Below are 18,142 nucleotides of genomic sequence, written 5' to 3' on the forward strand. Positions count from 1 at the left end.
TACATAAGATGGGTTTGATACAACAACATGTCATGTATTGCAAGGCTTCCCTGCGCGCTCCATGTGACGATCTACAGATTTTTCTTTATCTTTGTCTTTGTCTCTGTCCTCGCGTTGGTGAGATAGCTAGCAATGGGTCTTTTGGCGGACCTAGGAAGGCCATTGAGGGTACACTCGATAAAAGTTATTATGTACGGTGCAATGAACGAAACGACGGTGATGGATATTATGATCAATCCGATCGTAGGAAGAGTAGTTCGAGGTATAAGTCCCAAGATCGAAGGCTCGAATATCACTTGAATGGGGGTATTGAATTCCTCGGTAAGATGTGCAGTGAGTTTAGACCGCCTATTATTGACTTGGTCGACGCCGTCGGTCAGGGAGAAAGGGAGACAAGAGGAAGGTATATGTTGAGATACTGCGCGAAAGAAGAACGAATGGTCCATCCGAGGTGAGAGAGGTTGAGCGGAGATTGTGAAGTGGCCTTCTTGATCAGGATGGGTGATTTTGATTTTGGTAGGTGACTACATGATCAACATTGAGCATCAATGTCAGTAATAATATCAATAGCAATGAGACTGATCTTGACCACCTTTCTGGGAGGATGACCGGGGGACACAAATGAAGGGAAGTGATGAGTGAACGCACTGAGCCAGGCCAGGATACTCGGATTGTCCATGTGGTGTATCCGTCGTAGTTGTGCTTGAGATCGGTATGCGAATTGTATAGCAGGGCTAATGCGAAGTCTTGAGAGGGCGAAGAGGTATTGAGGTTGGTTATGATCGGTTGAGAGGGGTGTAGACTATTCTCATAAGAGTGTATAGTCAATTGGTCAGCTCACTCCAGCGGAAAGAGGGTGTTGTATACAGAGTACTGTAACGGGACGAATGACAGGAGAGAACTGACTCACTGGATGAGATGGCTAGTCGGACTGGATGATAGATCACCGCGTACAGTCCTGCTAGAAAGTAGAGGCAGCTGGAAATTGATGATTTCGGTGTCGGCCATGCCTAGACGAGCGAGGGCTAGCACCGATATGCAAATTGCTAGTATTCGCCTCATCATGACTCCCTCGCATGCCCTGTATTCTGATGGCGCACGGATTCGAGTATGCTTGAGGTCTAATGCTGAGCAGTTGCACGAGCTGCAAAGTACAAAGAAGGAGATCAATGTCAGAATAATATGTAGCTCAAGTGGACGAAGAGGGTGGAGGACGGGATCAAATTGTCATGCAACAACTCGGCGAAGAAAGAACAACATCTTCAACCCACCTTGTCCTATCTATCCTATGTTATCCGAGACCTCGCTCTGATTTACGCAATACTTTGATACGACACAGCAAGACCAGAACAAGCAATAGAAAGCATTGAAATGGACGCAAAATCACTGCTACGAGCAAAGAAAGCCGAAGCTCGAATCACGCATGTGTACGCGGCTTATAATGCTTCTGGAGTATTGAGATGCTCGATATGCGCTATACCCGGTGAGTTAACACTCTTTTGCACGCACCTGTCACCCTCAGAGAAGGACCTTCGGTCAGCACTTCGGAAGAGCTGGATTGAGAGTGAAAATGAAGAGCTTATCGACCTTTCCTCAATATTGCTGAATAGTCAAACAATGGGACGCACATCTGCTCACTAAGCAACACCGACAATCCGTTGCCCGGGAGAAAGCCCAACAACAAAAAGCTGTTGCTGTAGCTGCACAAACGAAATCCAGCAAAAGACCGCTAGCAGATAATGATACTGGAAGTTCTAGTAATATTGGCGAATCCTCCAAACGAGCTAAAGTCCTTCCACCGAAAACTCAAGTTGAACCTCGAGATGATGAAGAGGATCAAGACGAAGATGGACCGAGTTTACCTGCTGGATTCTTCTCTTCTGGCAAAAGACCGAAATCAACATCCCCTTCCCGCTCTCGTTCTCGTTCACCTGATAATCAAGGACAGGCTAGTGCTGGTCCGTCCACACGAGCTGAACCTACGGGAGATACCGAATTAGACGATTTCTTATCTTCCTTAAACGACGATGCACCAGTGCCCACCGCTACAACCTCAAAGCAAGGAGTAGCATCAACGACAACGGCGACGGCCAACGGGAAGAGGAAGACGTACAAAGAGGTGATACCCTCTCAGACGTCTTATGAGGCTGCTCCGGTACGTATAGCGCCCCCGGACGAGTCGGCGCCTGCTGCGGAGGAAGAAGAGCCCGAGGAGAGCGAGCAGGAGAAAAAGGAGAGGCTGGAAAGAGAAGAGAGGGAGGAGATCGTAGCGCGGTTAGAAGAGGAGGAACGAGCTCAGTAAGTTTCGCTTCATGATCGCATGCCGGTTTCTGTATTTGTATCTGAACGTGAAGGCTGAGAGGGCGAACGCTGATCTTGGAATGCGCATGTTTTAGGGAAGACGCAGATTCGAGAGTGGCTTCTCTTAAAGCTCGGATGGAGATGCTGAAAAAGCGCAGGGAGGCGAAAAGTAAAGGACTGCCTAACACCAAGACGAAGGGTACGAATGGTGCATAAATAATATACTTTGTCATCTGTCATTAGGTCATCAAAGTCGTTATTGTATGTAATGATATTTTGCGTTGGTTTCAATGTGAGGTGTGAGGTATGAGGTACAACAGGATTATTATCTCAATAATCATTTATTAGCCAAAACAAGCAAAATCCACTCAGATGTCTCTTCTGAGTCCAAATCCACCTTGGCCCCCAACTTTCTTTCTCCTCTTATCTTCATTCACCGGCAAAGTCTCGCCCTCTTTGACACCCAATTCCTCATACCACGCACTGACATCTTCTCCCGTTTGCTTCGCGTAATTCTCGATCGCTTCGAGCGCCTCGATCCTCTTCTTCTCAGCTCGGATCGCATCGGTCCGGCCGTACAACTCATCTTCTTGCCTTTCCTTCTTCTTCTGCATTCTCTCCAACTTGAACGCTGCCCTTCGAGCTTGTTGGCGCTCTTCGATCTGCTGCTGCTCAACAATTTGCGATTGTTGGAATTTCTCTTCCAATCTTACTGCCGCCTCCCATCGCCTCTTGGTTCCCTCGTCCATCTCGAAAGACCATTCCTCTTCACCTCCTTCAGACGTCGACATCGATTCTAATTCTGCTACTGACAATGGACCGTCTCGTTCTGAGCTGATCGCTTTTGGTAATGGCTGACCCCTATTGCTTTCCCAGGCAAGCTGCATCCGCCTAGCTAAATCCCTAGCCTCCTCTTCATCGTCCTTTTCGAACTCGTCAAATTCCGCCATATCCGTCTTCGCCATAGCCTCTTCGGCATTCTCGGTCTCACGCCGTGGATGTTGATCTCTATCGGCATCTGTTAAGGCCGAACTTGCGTACTCTTCTTCTTCTTGACTTTGGTCGAAGCGCGGCGGGGCATTACCCATTTTCCACGCGTACTCCGTGACAGTAGTCTTCGGCACCCTCGGCGGCGGGACAGGATCCTTCAATCGCATGGCCGTACGCTCGTCTTTTCTTGTTAATCGCATTGCCGTGGCTATAGCTTCTTTGCGCTCTTCGTCCGTCTCGATCGGCCGTCTGACGCGCGCTTTGTGAATCAGGCCTTGTGATTCCAAGGAAGCGAGTATAGTCCGTTTCAGAAAACTGCAGATTAGTCATGGGCCAGACCACATTATATAAGCTTATCTTTCGTTTCTTTATATATCATACCGCTGGCATGTGACATCCTGAAGAGCATGAAGAGACAAAGCAATGCCTGGACTCACTTCATCGACTTGAATGGATGTTGAGGATACGGAGCAGTAGGCATTGGAACCCAAGGTCTTCTGCCCTCACGCATATTACTGACCCTCTTCATCCGTATCCTGCCTTGTTTGTCTATCACATGAGCAGGCTGAAGGACCGGACGAAGGTGTTCGGTCGCATTTTGATATAGCTGTTGAGTCGATAGATGCGGATTTTGCGAGAGAAGGGATTGGACGATCCGAGTCGCCGAGCTGGATTGTTTCGACATCCTGGTCGATTTAAAGCTGTCCTTTCTTGTTCGATTCCGCTCAAAGTAGAGCTCTGCTATGTGATGCAATGTCTTCTGAGCCGATTCTTCTACTGTGCTAGGTTGTTTTATATTTTAGGTTACTTTAGAGTAAAGCAAGGAAACTTTGCAGTTAGACTGACTTTCAAACATTATTATTGACCGGGTAAACTCCAGTCGCACACAGGTCACGTGATTTGCTCGAGTCAGAGTTAGTGAACAATGAACGTCCTTTTGATAATGACTGCCAAAAGCACGAAAGGTTCGACATTGACGTGAAATCCAAATCTTCCTTATCGTCGACTGTATAACAAACCCGCCACTGGAAGTCAGCCAGACACAGAGTATATGTCCGATCATGGTGGCCGCAGCAAGCTTAGTGAGCTCTGGACAGAGAACAAATCACCTAGTGAATCGAGCTAACCTTATATCTGGTCATGTTGCAGAAATCGAATGATCCCAATGCACGATTGACCGAGGCATTATGTACCTCTTTACGGCGAAGGTGATTCCCTCGATAATCGATTCAAGAGACTCATGCCTTCAGTCCAGTGCTGACAATGTGTGACGCTTCCAGGCAAATCGTCGGATCACTCAACGTTGCGCTCGCAACTGCCGCCTTGGTCCAAAATATCGTTCGAAGTGCTCGATATTCCACCATTGATGAACTCTTGACTCTGATCAAGTCTGTGGGCAGGAAACTTATCGATGCAAATCCCAAAGGTGAGATCCGGTCCCCATTTTCTCTCCTCGCCTCCACCTCAAGTATTCTCCCTCAAAGCCTGCGAAGAAGTGGCCCGAGCTGAGAAAATGATCACGATGCCACCACAGAATTGGCAGCGACGAATATCATAAGGCGAATCCTGCGGTTGATAAGGGAAGAATACCGTGCAGCCGCCGCCGCTCAACTCATCTCCGCTCCACCTTCTGCCCCCGAAACCCCCTTTCTTGGACCTACGACCCCCGGTCTATCCGCACCTTCAAACCATTACTTGAATCTCTCTTCCACCTCGTCGAACGGAAACTACAACGTCAACGCCCCGTTCGAATTCTTTCCCAGTGGTGCGCTGCAGCGCCAGACGAGCTTGTCGAACTTCGTAGCCATGCGACATTCTCGCGCGCAGCTCGAACGTTCGGGTAGTCTAGTCGATCTGCAACTCTCTCAATCGACGAATAACCTGTTCACGAGGACCCCGGAGACCCCTGGTACAGCGGGCGGGATGGCTGCGCTGAACCGTATAGAAAGCGACGAGTTCATGAAGCATTCGGCGAAGCTTAAGCCTGTGTTGATCCAGGCGATAGATGAGGTAGTGGGAGAACTGGAGACGACGCATGAGGATGTAGCGAAAGGTGCAAGGGAACATATACATTCTTCGTGAGTCAGTCGGGTGAATTCCGGATTCAGCCAAGGCCAGGAGGATTTTTGAAGTCTTTGGCAGGCTATATGACGGAAGCTGATTCATCCTTGCGATCTGTTTAGCGAGATCATTTTGACTATGGGCCACTCCAAAACCGTCGAAGCATTTCTGAAGCAAGCATACAAAGACCGAAAATTCACCGTTGTTGTAGCTGAATCCGCCCCCTCGTGAGTCTGAATCCGTTTCTGAATATCGCTTTTCTTTCATTCTTCAAAGCAAAAACACAAACGATCCATCACTTCTCCTTCGGTCATCGCTGAGTCCGATATGCTGTTCGAGTAGGTATCTTGGTCACTCCCTCGCACAATCCCTTTCATCCGGCGGCATACCCACCATCCTCATTCCCGACTCATCAATCCACGCGATCCTTCCAAGAATAACCAAAGTCATACTTGGTGCTCATTCAGTGCTTGCCAACGGTGGTTTATTCGCCTTATCAGGCTCCTTGGCATGTGCTCTAGCCGCGAAAACACATAGTAAGCCGGTAGTAATCACTACCGGTCAATTCAAATTTGCGCCAGCCTGGAATCTGTACCATGATTACGCGGCCGTCGATTTCCAGTCGCCCGGACATGTGATTGGCCTCGATGGGAATGGCGGAGGGGGTGGGAAAGAGGGGACGGAGGTGGTCGATCCATATTTCGATTATATCAGACCTGAATTAGTGCAATTGTTCGTGACTAACGAGTAAGTGTATTCTGCTGCTCTACTTCTCCTTCTCGTTTTGGTTCTCGATTTCTTCCTCGATCACATTGAGATATCTTGCCTTGCCTCACGTATCCGGCGAAGTCGACATCGGGGAGAAATGACCGTTTCCAAGCTAAGAATATCGCTAATCACACTCAATGACGACACAGGGGCGACCACTCTCCTTCGTATATCTATCGACTCATCAAAGAAGCCTACGACGAAGAAGATGTCGAATTGTAATTCTGCGAGCATGTGTGTATCGGATACATACTGATTTGCTATGTGTCGCTATGCATTACTATCCATTTGATCGATCGAGAAATGACGAGACAATGCGAAAAGGTATCAATTCGATGCGTGGTATATATATTTTGAAGTCAAACTGTGCTTTGTGCTGTACAGCTCGGACGGTGCACAAATTGCTTATGGGTTCTTGCCCATTCAACGTGATTTACTCTCCTTCCCCTTCTCCCTCTCCCCCTCCGAATAAAGTTTTTTTGGCCCATATCAACCTATTATCCAATCTCCATCCCGTCCAACCCTCCGGGTTTCCTTCTCCGAATTTCCCTTCAAGTTCTTCCCACACTTTACGGACCACATCAATGTCTCCTCCAGAAGTCCGCGCGAACGCTCGAAGGATGATCCAGAACGACTTTTTATTCAGACCCCTACTACCACTGTTGCTGCTTTTGCCTTTACCGTTCCGGACCTCTTGGAGGATGTTAGGTGGTTGAATAGATAAGAAAGATAGATATATCTCTTGAAGGGTGGCTAAATTCCATTCTTCCGCCTGACTTCCCAACTCACTGAATTCCGGTAGACGTTGTGCTGGAAGAGACGATTCGAAACTTGAACCTCTTTGCCATATATCCAGAAAATCATCCTGATCATCTTCTCTTCCTTCGAACCCGGAGACAGGTCCCGATCCAAACCCAGGATTCATGCGACTTATGGATTGACTCTTCCCGAAACCAATCCCGAATACCCTGCCTACTTCTCCTAATCCTAGCTTCGTAGCCGATACCGGTATCTCCCCATAAATCGAGAACCCTTTAAAGAGGTTCATGTAATCCTTGATACCTGGCGCGAAACCATTCTCGAAGATCCCCTTGAAAATGATCAACGAGCCTATCAGATTTCCGTTTTGGCATAAGACAGATAGAAGAGGTCCGAAAAGGTGTTTGGAGGGTTTGATGTCGTTTATCTTGGCTGAAGGTGGAATCGTTAAGTGAACCGTACTCGTGACATTGTTTGAGAAGGTCGAAGCAGTTGATGAATCCAATAGCGATGTTCTGTCTTCTTGATCCAACCCTACTATATCTGCATAAGCTCTCAAAGCTTCGTCGAGATGTCCATTCCGAGCCAGGGAGTGTATACCGAAATTGACCAGTACACCTATATCTTCCCGGGTGAAATTCGCGACTGTGAATGATTGGTTGAGTATACTTGGGACGTCTTCTACTCGGCCGAGCTTTTCAGCAAGAATACATTTGCACAAGTAGGTATAACTGTCCGGCTGGAGGTTCGTGCGTTCTAGTTTGTCCCACCAGTCTTGGAATCTGCCTTGATGTCCTGCTAAAGCGCACAAGTAGATTAAATGGTTGATTCCAGCCTTGTACCTCTTCGTTCCCTTCACATTTGTCGGAATAGCGGGAAACAGCCTTCGAAATTGGTTTTCGGCTGTGAGAATATCGTTGGTCTTCACTTTACGTTCTCTTCTTGATGCCGAGCTGAGTAACGATAATTCCAACCCTTGAATAGCTTTTGAGTCGTCACCCACGATCTCTTTCAATTCTTGTATCAAAGGATTCAGTCGCTCGACAAACAATCGCTTATCGCCCCCTTCGCGCCGGTGGAGTGTCTGTAAGGTGCGTATGATTTCGTGTATCTCGCCTGGGGTGAAAACGTGAGAATCTGGGGAAGAGGTTTGAAGATCCTGGAATGCTTCGTGTAATTCGGAAGAGGTCAAGTCGGCTGGCGGCGGGTCAGTTGTCATCCGTCCAATCGAAGAAAGCTGCGAGGATCGGACAGGCGGTGGCACGGTAGATCTGCCTATGGCGGGCGGGATGGTAGTGGGTCTAGGAGGGACCGAAGGGGAAGAAGGCTGAGATTCGGGAAGGTGGTTGGTAATGGGGTCGGAATGGGCCTGTGATTGTCATGATAAATTTGTTGTCGTCAATGACCTTGTAAATGGAGGTGTTATGGGTAGTATTGGAGTTGCCGTCAGATTTGAAGGGATTGCCCGGGCTGAAGTATGGATGGATCGGGGTCTTGATGAGAGGACTTGAAAGAATGCGGTCTGAGGTATTTCGATGTTCCCTGCCAATTTCTTAAGCCGCTTTTTGCCTTCTTTTTGCTTATTGAGGTGTTTCAATTTTCGATCATAATGTCCTAGACCGCCAGCATGAGCCCAGAAAATGCCTGTGGTTTTCGATTCGGGTGAGCTTACCTCCATATAAACCAGCAGTTACATCTTTCCTGAACGCAGAAACGTTTTCTCTCGCGATGACCTTGGCGCCGACAGCAGCTTGCAGGGACAGTTCGAATTGCTGACGAGGCACAACTTCCTCTGTACTCGCCGTCAGCTTGCATTGCATCGATGGTAACCGCTCATCATGTAGCTGACTTACTGAGCTTTTTGACCCATGCTTTACCGACAGTCTGCGCTGCGAATTTATGCACTATCATGGCCAGTGCGTCGACGGGTTTACCGTTGATCAGAATATTCAACTGTGTTCCGTCAGCGAAATCGCACAGAGAGGTTTGCAAGGCACTTACTTTCACGAGATTGGACTGTTGATACCCCGCCTCTTCATAATCGAAGCTTGCGAAACCCGAGCTGGAACTCTTCAGCTCAGAGAAGAAGTCTGTAACGATTTCTGCCAACGGTAAAGAATATCTAAGAATGGCACGATCGGAGTTTTCAAGTATTCGATATTCTTGTTGGACGCCTCGATATCGCGAACAGAGATCCATCATTTCCCCAATGTATTCTGCCGGACAGTATCCCCTTCAGCATTTGGAGCGAATGTGAGGTGAGGAACCGGATAGCAGCTCACCATTGGGCACAAAGATAGTTGCATTGACTGAGATGACTTCGTCAGCTCTGCAAAGACTGACCAGATTCGAATGAGAAGCTGGCTCACTCATAGGTTCTTCGATATGCCTTACCCTCAACTTTGAATCAGTCACTTCTGGAAAATCGATGGGGTTCGAGACGTATTCTTCACTCCCGTTCAGGTAGACCACTTGATCAACCGAAAATGAGCGAAACACTCCAACATGGGGGATTGGTAGATTCACCTTTGTATGGTACTGTCGGCGCAGTCACAATGACTTCCGAGGAGTACTCGTCCTCCAAACGCTGCTTACTGTCCGTTGTCCGTGAGCGCTTCTCACCGAGGGTCGCAAAAGGCAGAAAACAGCTTACAACACATCCATGTGCAAAGTACCAAGGAATCCAAGTCGGAATCCCTGACTAAGTGCCGCGGACGACTCTCGCTGTATGGACACTGCTTGATGTCAGCTATGCCGATCACATCAATCATTGGACGTTGAGAACATCTGCTCACCGCTGCGGTCATTTAGGGTCAACTGATCGTGCGTAAAGATCAGCTCAATTCTGTGCAAGACGCAACTTATACCGGCTTACCCGTTCAATTGATTCTTCCAGCTTGGGAAAGTCTGAGCTGTCCATTGGGAAGACACCGGCATAGACCTAGAATTACACGCATGAGCTACGGCCTGTCATGCAGATGTTTGTCGTTGGAATGCTTGTCACGTACCATCGCCTTCATAGGCTTGAATCCCGGTAATGGCTCCACAGGTTTTTCTGCCCAGCAGATCGTGTCTCCGATGAAAGCTAGCGAACGTCTGTCAGCTCTCCTGTTCTCCAGCTGTGAGGATCAGACCGCTGACCTTCTTCGGAGTTTTTCATGTTACACACGATGTACCTAAACCGAAGCTCATATCAGCTAAGTCGCTCGGATTTTTGGAAAAAACTTGACGAACCCTACTTGACCATCTCTAAGCTCGTCCACTACCACTTCTTCTGGGTTATTTATCCCCACTTCCAGTATTTCATACTTCTTCCCGGCTTGTAAGAACCGCACTTTGTCTCCCTTTTTCAGCGTACCCGAGAAGATTCGGACCAATGAAACCACCCCTCGAAATTGATCATAGCTATTTGAGTAAGGTCATTCAGCTCACTGATTCCCCGTAGTCCCCTCGACGGTTGATTGTGCTTGGAGATAAGCTCACAAAGTGTCAAATATCAGGCCCCTGAGTCTCCCGTCCTCTTCAGCCCAGGGTTTTGGTGGAGGTAAACCATCAACAATATTATCCAAGACCTGCTGTACACCTAAACCACTCTTTGCACTTATACGCATATGATCTTTGATCGGCAGACCCAAACTTGTCTCGATCTCCTCAGAGGTCTCTTCGGGAGAAGCATGGGGTAGGTCTACCTTGTTGATAACAGGTAAAAGCTTCAGATCCGCTTCCAAAGCATGATGGAAAACGGATAATGTTTGGGCTTGTATGCCCTCTTCATTGATCACCTCGATCAGCTTGGAGTGTAACTTCAGGGGGAGAGTGAACGTACGAGAACAATCAACGAGTAACAGACCTCCTTCACACGCTCCAAGACTACGCGAGACTTCGTAGCTAAAATCCACATGTCCAGGTGTATCAATCAGGTTGATCAAGTATTTCTGACCGTCTGTATGTGTATGTATGATCGATACGGTCTGCGCTTTCACGGTTATACCTCGTTCCCTTTCGACTTTCAGCTTGTCTAGAAATTGGGGATTGGAAGATGAGGGTACTGTCCCGGTCATCTAGTACCTATCAGCTTGATATTGAACGAGCGCAAGCGCCCTTAGGTATAGATTGGCTCACTTGTAACAAGCGATCGGCCAATGTCGATTTCCCATGATCTATATGAGCGATTATCGACAGGTTCCTAATACGTTTGTCAGCGGGAAAACTGAAGTTAGGAGGTTGAGTGAAGATTGACTGACCGTATTCGTTCCGGAGGAAATTCGCCCATCATCACTATTCTTTTCTTTGATGTGATATCGGTCGCTCGAGCAAGCGGTATAGAGCTCGTAGATAAGAAGCGGCCATCAAGACATGTACTCGATACGCGCCCAGGCTCAGCCCGGCCACGCTGTACATATGTATAACGAGACGGCGTGCTAGTCGATGCTCGTAGCGGATTCGACTTCGATGAACTCGATTGCTGTATGCGCCGGAGACAAGCGGCACATAGTCGGCGTGCGCGGGGAACGAAGCTCATCTCGGAGTAGCTACGATACCTGTACTTGAAGTGTTGTGTCTTTGCTGAGTAATTCTGAGTCTGTGATTGATCCTAGTCTGTCATGCTTCATATCCACATATTACCCCTACATCCCTACATCCTGCAATGCTTTCATCTCGGAAATCTCGTTCGAAGGACAACATGGCGGATATCGATGTATCTCCGCCCATGATCCAGAGGGTCACGTGACTGTCAACAGTAATTCCAGATAATGGACGGTTGTTCCTGACTGACGTGATCGACTAAAAAGTCATCATGACCATGTACCATATGCATGGCTGTTATTGCCGAACCCACATCACTCAACCTCACTTGACAGAACGAGATTATTGATGATCCTGTGTATATTCAGATCTTGTCTTCAGCATCTTCTTTCCCTCCTTAGATCACAGTGCGATCCATTGGACGTGCCAAAATGGTAGCTGCCTTATCCGCCCGTATGCTCCGAGCTACCTCGGTCGCTCGACCGCTCGCTCGAAAATACGCTACGTCAGTCACCGGCTATGGACGAGAAGTCGAGGGTTTCGTGGGTGCTGTAGGGAACACACCTCTGGTCAGTCCGACCTCCTCAGCTCCTTGATTGATGATGCTCTCTCACAGCGGACTCAAGACTGATGGATGAGCGCGCGATGACAGATCCGATTGAACCGACTTTCAGAAGAGCTTGGCTCCAACATCCTTGCTAAAGCTGAATTCATGTCCCCGGGAGGATCGATCAAGGACCGAGCTGCTCTCTACCTCGTGAAAGATGCCGAGGAGAAAGGATTGATCAGACCCGGAGGAACTGTCGTGGAAGGTACTGCCGGAAACACCGGTATCGGATTAGCGCACGTCTGTCGATCGAAAGGATATCAATGCGTTATCTACATGCCTGATACCCAGAGTCAAGAGAAGATCGACTTGCTTAGGATGTTGGGTGCGGATGTCCGACCTGTTCCTGGTGAGTAGCGAATCTCGTTGCCTTGGCAGCAAAGCCACTTGACTCAATGATGAGCCAAAGCATACGCAACCTATGTTTAGACTTCCGCCTTCCGCACCTCGATCTCCTTCCAAGGGATCACAACGGAAGGAAAGGAATTGAAATGCTGATATTAGGATTGAATTAGCCGTCGCATTCGACAACCCCCAAAACTACAACCACCAAGCCAAAAGATATGCCGATTCCTTAGACAACGCCGTATGGACCAATCAATTCGATAACACCGCCAACCGAAATGCCCATATCCTCACTACCGGACCTGAAATCTGGGAACAGACCAACGGAGGCAAATTAGACGCTTTCATCTGCGCCACCGGAACAGGAGGAACTTTGGCTGGTGTAGCTAGGTATCTGACGGAGAAATCAAACGGGAAGGTGGAAGCTTGGTTAGCGGATCCTCCCGGAAGTGTGCTTTACAACCTCGTGGAAAATGGCAAGATCGAGCGAGTTGGAAATGGATCAATCACTGAGGGTATGTTCTGTTTTCTCCCTTGAATCTTTAACCGATCAAGGTTTCATGAGGCTGATGTGACCCATGTGAATGTTGTGTGTAGGTATCGGACAGGGACGGGTCACTTCCAACTTGAAACCCGACCTCGAATTACTGTCAGGAGCCATCCATGTCCCTGATTCAGCATCGATAAATATGGTGTATCGATTATTGCATGAAGAAGGGCTTTACGTCGGTGCTTCTAGTGCCTTGAACGTGTGGGCGGCTGCTGAGCTGGCTAAGAAGAAAGGCAAGGGAAGTACGGTGGTTACTGTTCTGTGTGATGGCGCTTATCGGTGAGTCTGCTTTTCGATTTTATTTACCTGGCTCCGTACACCGGATCCCACTTACTTGATCCCACTTACCGTTGTGAATGAGTTGCAACTTGTAACACCGAGAATTATTGAAAGGCGGAATGGGGGACAAAGCTGACTCCTTCTGTTTGTGCTGATCACGCAGATACCAAGCACGACTTTTCTCAAGGGTATGGCTCGAATCGAAAGGCCTCGACTCGCACATCCCGGAGAAATTACAAAAATACATTGTCCTTCCGTAAATCAGTCGTCCTCCATATGCGATTTGCTGAATAGCGAATACACTGTAGTCAATGTAAGAGACACATCGGGTAAATACCATGCATATATCTTTCATGATACACAAACACTGAACATCGTAGAGGGTATTTTGCAGCTTTTGGGAGGCTCAGGGGCCGACGGACTAGGATTGCCTATAATGTGAAGGGCTGTTGTTCCATAGAGTAGGAAGACCTCATCACGAAAGGATAAGGGTCAAAGGAAGGTCAACGTGTGTGTTCAGTACTCAACGTGAGGTCAAACGCAAACTTAGGCCTGGACCGGAAGACGGGCTGAAGGACACTTCAGCATGTTCAGAGATGTTTCCTTCTGAGAGATGACGGACTGTCAACTAGCCTCACCAGTGTGAGAAGTCAGTGCACCTCCTTTCTACTGACCGCGTGTGCAGTGTATGTTATAGCAGCTTCTCGCTGGGGATATTCATCCCTTGTGATGACGTTATTATGTTCGGAGAATCGAGGAGCCTGGTCTTTTGCCTTCCAAAGCACTCGCAGCACTGTAGTCCTTGCTGAACAAAATGAAGCGAAACGCTGGTTGATCTTGCCAACAAGAGAAGCTCCATTCACTCATGTATGGTTGTGATAACATATCTCTGGTTCTCATTCCACTATCTCTCGAAATTTCCAACCTCCGGATTCTCTTTTCATCGTCCACCTTCTATCTCAAGACTGACTCACGAAGAGTGGAATGATTATCGGTCCAATGCCCTTTGAGCCAGAGATCAAATCGACCTCAGTCCAACTCACCGAAGAAGAAAGAAAATAGGTGAACAATACCAAGAAGATGCTGCCCAGGGACTTCAGCCAAACTGACGCTGACGTGCGATGTAGATGGCTTGATGAGGCTAGTAAGGGTCGTGTTCACACCAAAGACGCTGGGGGGCTTGAATTGGTTCTCAAACTCAAACGACCGCATCAAGGTGGTGACTGAATACGATCTGGACAAAATGACCTTAGAAAGGAAGGGTTGGTTATTGGAAAAATCTCGTGCCGATTTAGGAGGGATGAAAAGTCTCCTCAAGCGTTGGATGGATTTGGACGATGATACCTCCCAAGGACAAACTGGAGAGACGCATGAAAAGTCCCTGCTTGAAAGTGGCTAGGAATGAGGAGGTCCACGACGCACACTGGTTCCTCAGTGCCGGATGATACTGATGGTGGATCCGCCAATCCTTTTTGATAGATACATGCAATTATCTCCAAGTTGGAGAACTGGTCTCTGATTTGGAGCCGTGCTTCGATCTTGATGGAACAAGCCAATAGCGAAGAACGCAAAACACAATCTGAGGGGTGGAGGAGGAACGCTGGGATGTTCATATCTCACTGTCCTCATAATATGCATTCAGATTGTTTCACTAGCCCACTGCACGTTCTTCTATTGGTATTGGACTCCTTCCAATGCACGCTCCACAGACTACGGGCAAGCGAATAAGACACCATATACGATGGATGCGGAGGAACTTATAGACGAATAGCAGATACTGTAGCTCCGTAGGATGTGCCACAGTGCCGGCGATATGGAATAACCGCCACTCCGCCACTTGATCCTTTCTTCGTCGTGCGCTGGCGTGATCTTTCAGGTCCTCCCTCTTATGCGTCCGACATCTTCTAGTGCCCAACATCCTCATCACTTTGGCAGCTAAGCTTTCAAATTCCCTTCATACTGCAAAGCCACCAGCCAGACGGCAAGACCAGAACAGCAGGCAAAATGGAAGACGATCGAGAAATGCGAGTTGACGAAGCTCTCATTCCCGAAAATGGGAATGGTGATAGATGTGGGTCATAGTCTTAGACTTTCTTTTTGGTTAATCGGATCGGATTGGATTGGATGGGGGCGGGTCAGGCTTGGCGGAAAGGCGATCTCCTTCTACAAGGATGAGAAGGATGAGGCCATATCAATTGCCCTTTTTTCTGTCGCCATCCCCGACTTCCAACACGATTTTACGTCAAGCTTGGCGTGGTGGAGGAAGGAGGAGGAGTCACCTCAAACCATCTACCAATCTCGATCTTCGATCATACTCAATCCTTATTAGCATTCATCAATGATGGAGGTGTAGTTCGTGTTTCGGTATGGACTGGACCGGAATGGGCTGGATGAAGGGGATGCTGGACAAGGATAAAGGAGCTAATGGAAATTGAATTGACGGACCAAAGTAGACGGATCTAGAAGAGACGATAGGGATAGATCGAGAAGCAGAGATAGACATAGAAGCTCGAGAGACGATGATAGAGGTCATAGAAGCGTGAGTCGAATTTGTCTATATACTTCATCCATTGAGAATGGTGTGATGCGGTGTGAGAGGTGTGTGAGCTGAGGCGTGACGATGAAGGCGAAAGCGGATGGTGAAGGTCAAGGTGATGATAAAGACAAAGATAAAGTGAGCTTGGTGCGGAGTGTGCAGTCTGGTACGAGAGCGAGTGAGAAGGGAGGGTCAACAGGGTGGATAGGTCGTTGAGGTGCGGTTGACGTGTCGACGATGCAGACTCCACACTTGAAGCATTCTAGATGTTAGCAGCTGATCTTATGATACTCGTTGTAACTCTGTTGACAGCATCGAAGACGATCATACTCTCGATCAAGATCTCGCTCTCGTACTAGATCGCCTCGAAGGCATTCCCATAGACATCACTCGAGATCACGCTCACGAGACAGGGATTATAAGCATGATCGAGATAGGGATTACCGATCGTCGTCTTACAGAGACCCAAGAGATTACCGATCAGAACGATATCCCTCAGCCGGAGGCTTCAGGGGAGGATTCCGAGGCGGGAGAGGTCTAGGAGGTGGATACGGTAGGGGAGGCTACGGTGGACATGCTGCTGGCAGGCCTACATCTGGACCTGGGCCAAATGGCGAGCAATCCGTCGGAGGACCCATGAACGCCCCTCAAGAGGAAGCTGAGGCGCACGCCAAAGTCTCCAGAAGGGAGAACAGACTTTACGTCGGTAATTTGGCCTACGATGTGACCTACAAAGATCTGTCAAACTTCATGGCTTCTGGTGAGTGCCTATATTTCGCAGTGAAAAGGACTTCAACCGGCCAAGCTAATATGAAAATGCCAACTAGCTGGAGGTACCGTCGTCTTCTCCGAAGTACTTACCACTCCTGCCGGTCAATCCAAAGGTTGTGGGTAAGTACAGATCGACACCATTGCGTGCGTAACATTTTGCTGATAGGGTCGAATAGTATTGTCGAATTCTCTAACCAAGAAGACGCTCAACGAGCCAAAGCTGAGCTTGCCGACAAGTACCTCCTGAGTAGAAACGTCTTCATCCGAGAGGTGAGTCAGCGTGACAGGCACTAAATCCGCTTCCAGGCAGCTCATTTTTTCGTTCATTGTAGGACCGAGAAGAGACTGCTCGATTCGGTGCGCCGTCGATTCCTGGAAAGATCGGTGTAGCTACGGGTGAAGCTAGAAGCTTTCTGGGTGCTGCCGCTCCTGTCTACCCAGTCAACCCGACCAACAGGAACATCTTTGTTGGAAACGTGAGTCCGCAATGAACATTTACCTGCGTGTGGGGGATTAATACTGATAGCATGTCTTCATAGCTTCCTCTCCAAGCGTCTTGGCAAGATCTTAAAGATCTCATGCGACAAGCTGGAGAAGTCATCAGAGCGGACGTTGGTGTTCACCCAGACGGAACCCCGAGAGGAAACGGTACCGTGGTATTCGTTAACCCTGAAGATGCCAGAGCGGCTATCGAGATGTTCAATGGTTTCGACTGGTTCGGTAACATCCTTGAATGTAAACCCGTACGTTGCATTTTTAGCTCGTCCTTATGCGAATCAGGGTGGACTCATCTGACGCCGCGAATGGCTCTTAGGACAAATTCGCAAATGGCGGATTCGCCGGTCGAGGACGAGGTGGATTCCGAGGTGGTTTCGCCCCGCGAGGCTTCGGCTTTGCCCGTGGTGGGTTTGGCAGAGGCGGTGGTTTCCCTGGAGCAGGTCTCGGTAGAGGAATGGGCTTCAATCCTGGGTATGGAGGTGCGGCTGGCGGTAGATCTTTCAACGATAACATTTACGCCGACTACAACGGACCTGAAGGTGGAGAAGGCATGGCTGTGGATGGAGCTGGTGGAAGTGGCTTGAAACCTCAGCCTGCTGAGCCCAATCAACAAATCTTGGTCCGAAATGTGAGTCATCCAATGCATCATAGACAGTATCACTAGATACTCATCGCCTTTGTTTTACCGCTCAACAGCTTCCATGGTCCACTGCAAATGAAGATTTAGTGGAACTTTTCGAGACCGTCGGAAATGTCGTAGCTGCTGAGGTTCTCTTCGAAGCCGGTCGATCGAAGGGTGAAGGTATCGTCCAATTCACCGAGACTGCTGAAGCTCAAACTGCCGGAGAGAAATTCACCGGGTACATGTATGGAGGTCGACCATTGGGTAAGTGCATCATGCGGCGAACACAAATTAGCACACAAGGCTGATCTGGACTGTCGGTGCAGATGTCCAATTCAACCCCAGATGGCATGAGTTCTCCTCTGCCGCCGTTAAGGGCGGTCAAGTTCCTGCTGCTTAGTTGGCTCAAAAGCTGCCCAGTGTGAATATCTGAAAAGCGAAAGGAATAGCATCTAAAGTGAAATTTGTACATGAGACTTGTTATTTCGTACTATGCAAAACAGTCTGTATGATCATGATGTGGAGATG

The 18,142-nt window shown here is 48.5% G+C and overlaps 7 protein-coding genes across 7 annotated transcripts; 4 read left to right on the forward strand and 3 right to left on the reverse strand.

Annotated features, from left to right (window-relative positions):
• Positions 1 to 71: 71 nt before the first annotated feature.
• On the reverse strand, positions 72 to 1,008 carry I303_108632 (uncharacterized protein; the record flags this gene model as incomplete). Its single annotated transcript, XM_018410317.1, has 3 exons — positions 72 to 524; positions 649 to 802; positions 911 to 1,008. The coding sequence occupies 3 exons, from the start codon at positions 1,006 to 1,008 to the stop codon at positions 72 to 74; spliced, it is 705 nt and encodes a 234-aa protein (XP_018260126.1).
• Positions 1,009 to 1,371: 363 nt separating this feature from the next.
• On the forward strand, positions 1,372 to 2,517 carry I303_108633 (uncharacterized protein; the record flags this gene model as incomplete). The annotated part of the gene is made up of 3 exons (XM_018410316.1): positions 1,372 to 1,483; positions 1,611 to 2,298; positions 2,397 to 2,517. The coding sequence occupies 3 exons, from the start codon at positions 1,372 to 1,374 to the stop codon at positions 2,515 to 2,517; spliced, it is 921 nt and encodes a 306-aa protein (XP_018260125.1).
• Positions 2,518 to 2,669: 152 nt separating this feature from the next.
• On the reverse strand, positions 2,670 to 3,976 carry I303_108634 (uncharacterized protein; the record flags this gene model as incomplete). Its single annotated transcript, XM_018410315.1, has 2 exons — positions 2,670 to 3,606; positions 3,729 to 3,976. 2 exons carry the CDS (start codon positions 3,974 to 3,976, stop codon positions 2,670 to 2,672), a joined length of 1,185 nt encoding a protein of 394 aa, XP_018260124.1.
• Positions 3,977 to 4,352: 376 nt separating this feature from the next.
• I303_108635 (uncharacterized protein) lies at positions 4,353 to 6,342 on the forward strand (the record flags this gene model as incomplete). Its single annotated transcript, XM_018410314.2, has 7 exons — positions 4,353 to 4,373; positions 4,441 to 4,499; positions 4,572 to 4,717; positions 4,826 to 5,369; positions 5,475 to 5,579; positions 5,695 to 6,099; positions 6,270 to 6,342. The coding sequence occupies 7 exons, from the start codon at positions 4,353 to 4,355 to the stop codon at positions 6,340 to 6,342; spliced, it is 1,353 nt and encodes a 450-aa protein (XP_018260123.2).
• A 211-nt stretch (positions 6,343 to 6,553) lies between these two features.
• On the reverse strand, positions 6,554 to 11,152 carry I303_108636 (GTP-binding protein LepA; the record flags this gene model as incomplete). The annotated part of the gene is made up of 18 exons (XM_065969881.1): positions 6,554 to 8,248; positions 8,387 to 8,493; positions 8,552 to 8,671; positions 8,733 to 8,832; positions 8,881 to 9,095; positions 9,162 to 9,188; positions 9,249 to 9,350; positions 9,406 to 9,473; positions 9,533 to 9,614; positions 9,675 to 9,696; positions 9,755 to 9,820; positions 9,888 to 9,964; positions 10,021 to 10,055; positions 10,114 to 10,284; positions 10,363 to 10,648; positions 10,706 to 10,940; positions 11,002 to 11,065; positions 11,124 to 11,152. 18 exons carry the CDS (start codon positions 11,150 to 11,152, stop codon positions 6,554 to 6,556), a joined length of 3,501 nt encoding a protein of 1,166 aa, XP_065825953.1.
• Positions 11,153 to 11,837: 685 nt separating this feature from the next.
• Positions 11,838 to 13,447, forward strand: I303_108637 (uncharacterized protein; the record flags this gene model as incomplete). The annotated part of the gene is made up of 5 exons (XM_018410312.2): positions 11,838 to 11,975; positions 12,059 to 12,362; positions 12,529 to 12,873; positions 12,956 to 13,187; positions 13,351 to 13,447. 5 exons carry the CDS (start codon positions 11,838 to 11,840, stop codon positions 13,445 to 13,447), a joined length of 1,116 nt encoding a protein of 371 aa, XP_018260121.2.
• Positions 13,448 to 15,191: 1,744 nt separating this feature from the next.
• Positions 15,192 to 18,014, forward strand: I303_108638 (uncharacterized protein; the record flags this gene model as incomplete). The annotated part of the gene is made up of 10 exons (XM_065969882.1): positions 15,192 to 15,258; positions 15,641 to 15,726; positions 16,036 to 16,483; positions 16,551 to 16,614; positions 16,671 to 16,764; positions 16,827 to 16,970; positions 17,034 to 17,237; positions 17,309 to 17,620; positions 17,689 to 17,878; positions 17,941 to 18,014. The coding sequence occupies 10 exons, from the start codon at positions 15,192 to 15,194 to the stop codon at positions 18,012 to 18,014; spliced, it is 1,683 nt and encodes a 560-aa protein (XP_065825954.1).
• Between the last annotated feature and the right edge of the window lie 128 nt (positions 18,015 to 18,142).

The sequence above is a fragment of the Kwoniella dejecticola genome, chromosome 11 (assembly GCF_000512565.2).
Source record: "Kwoniella dejecticola CBS 10117 chromosome 11, complete sequence".
NCBI lineage: Eukaryota > Fungi > Basidiomycota > Tremellomycetes > Tremellales > Cryptococcaceae > Kwoniella > Kwoniella dejecticola.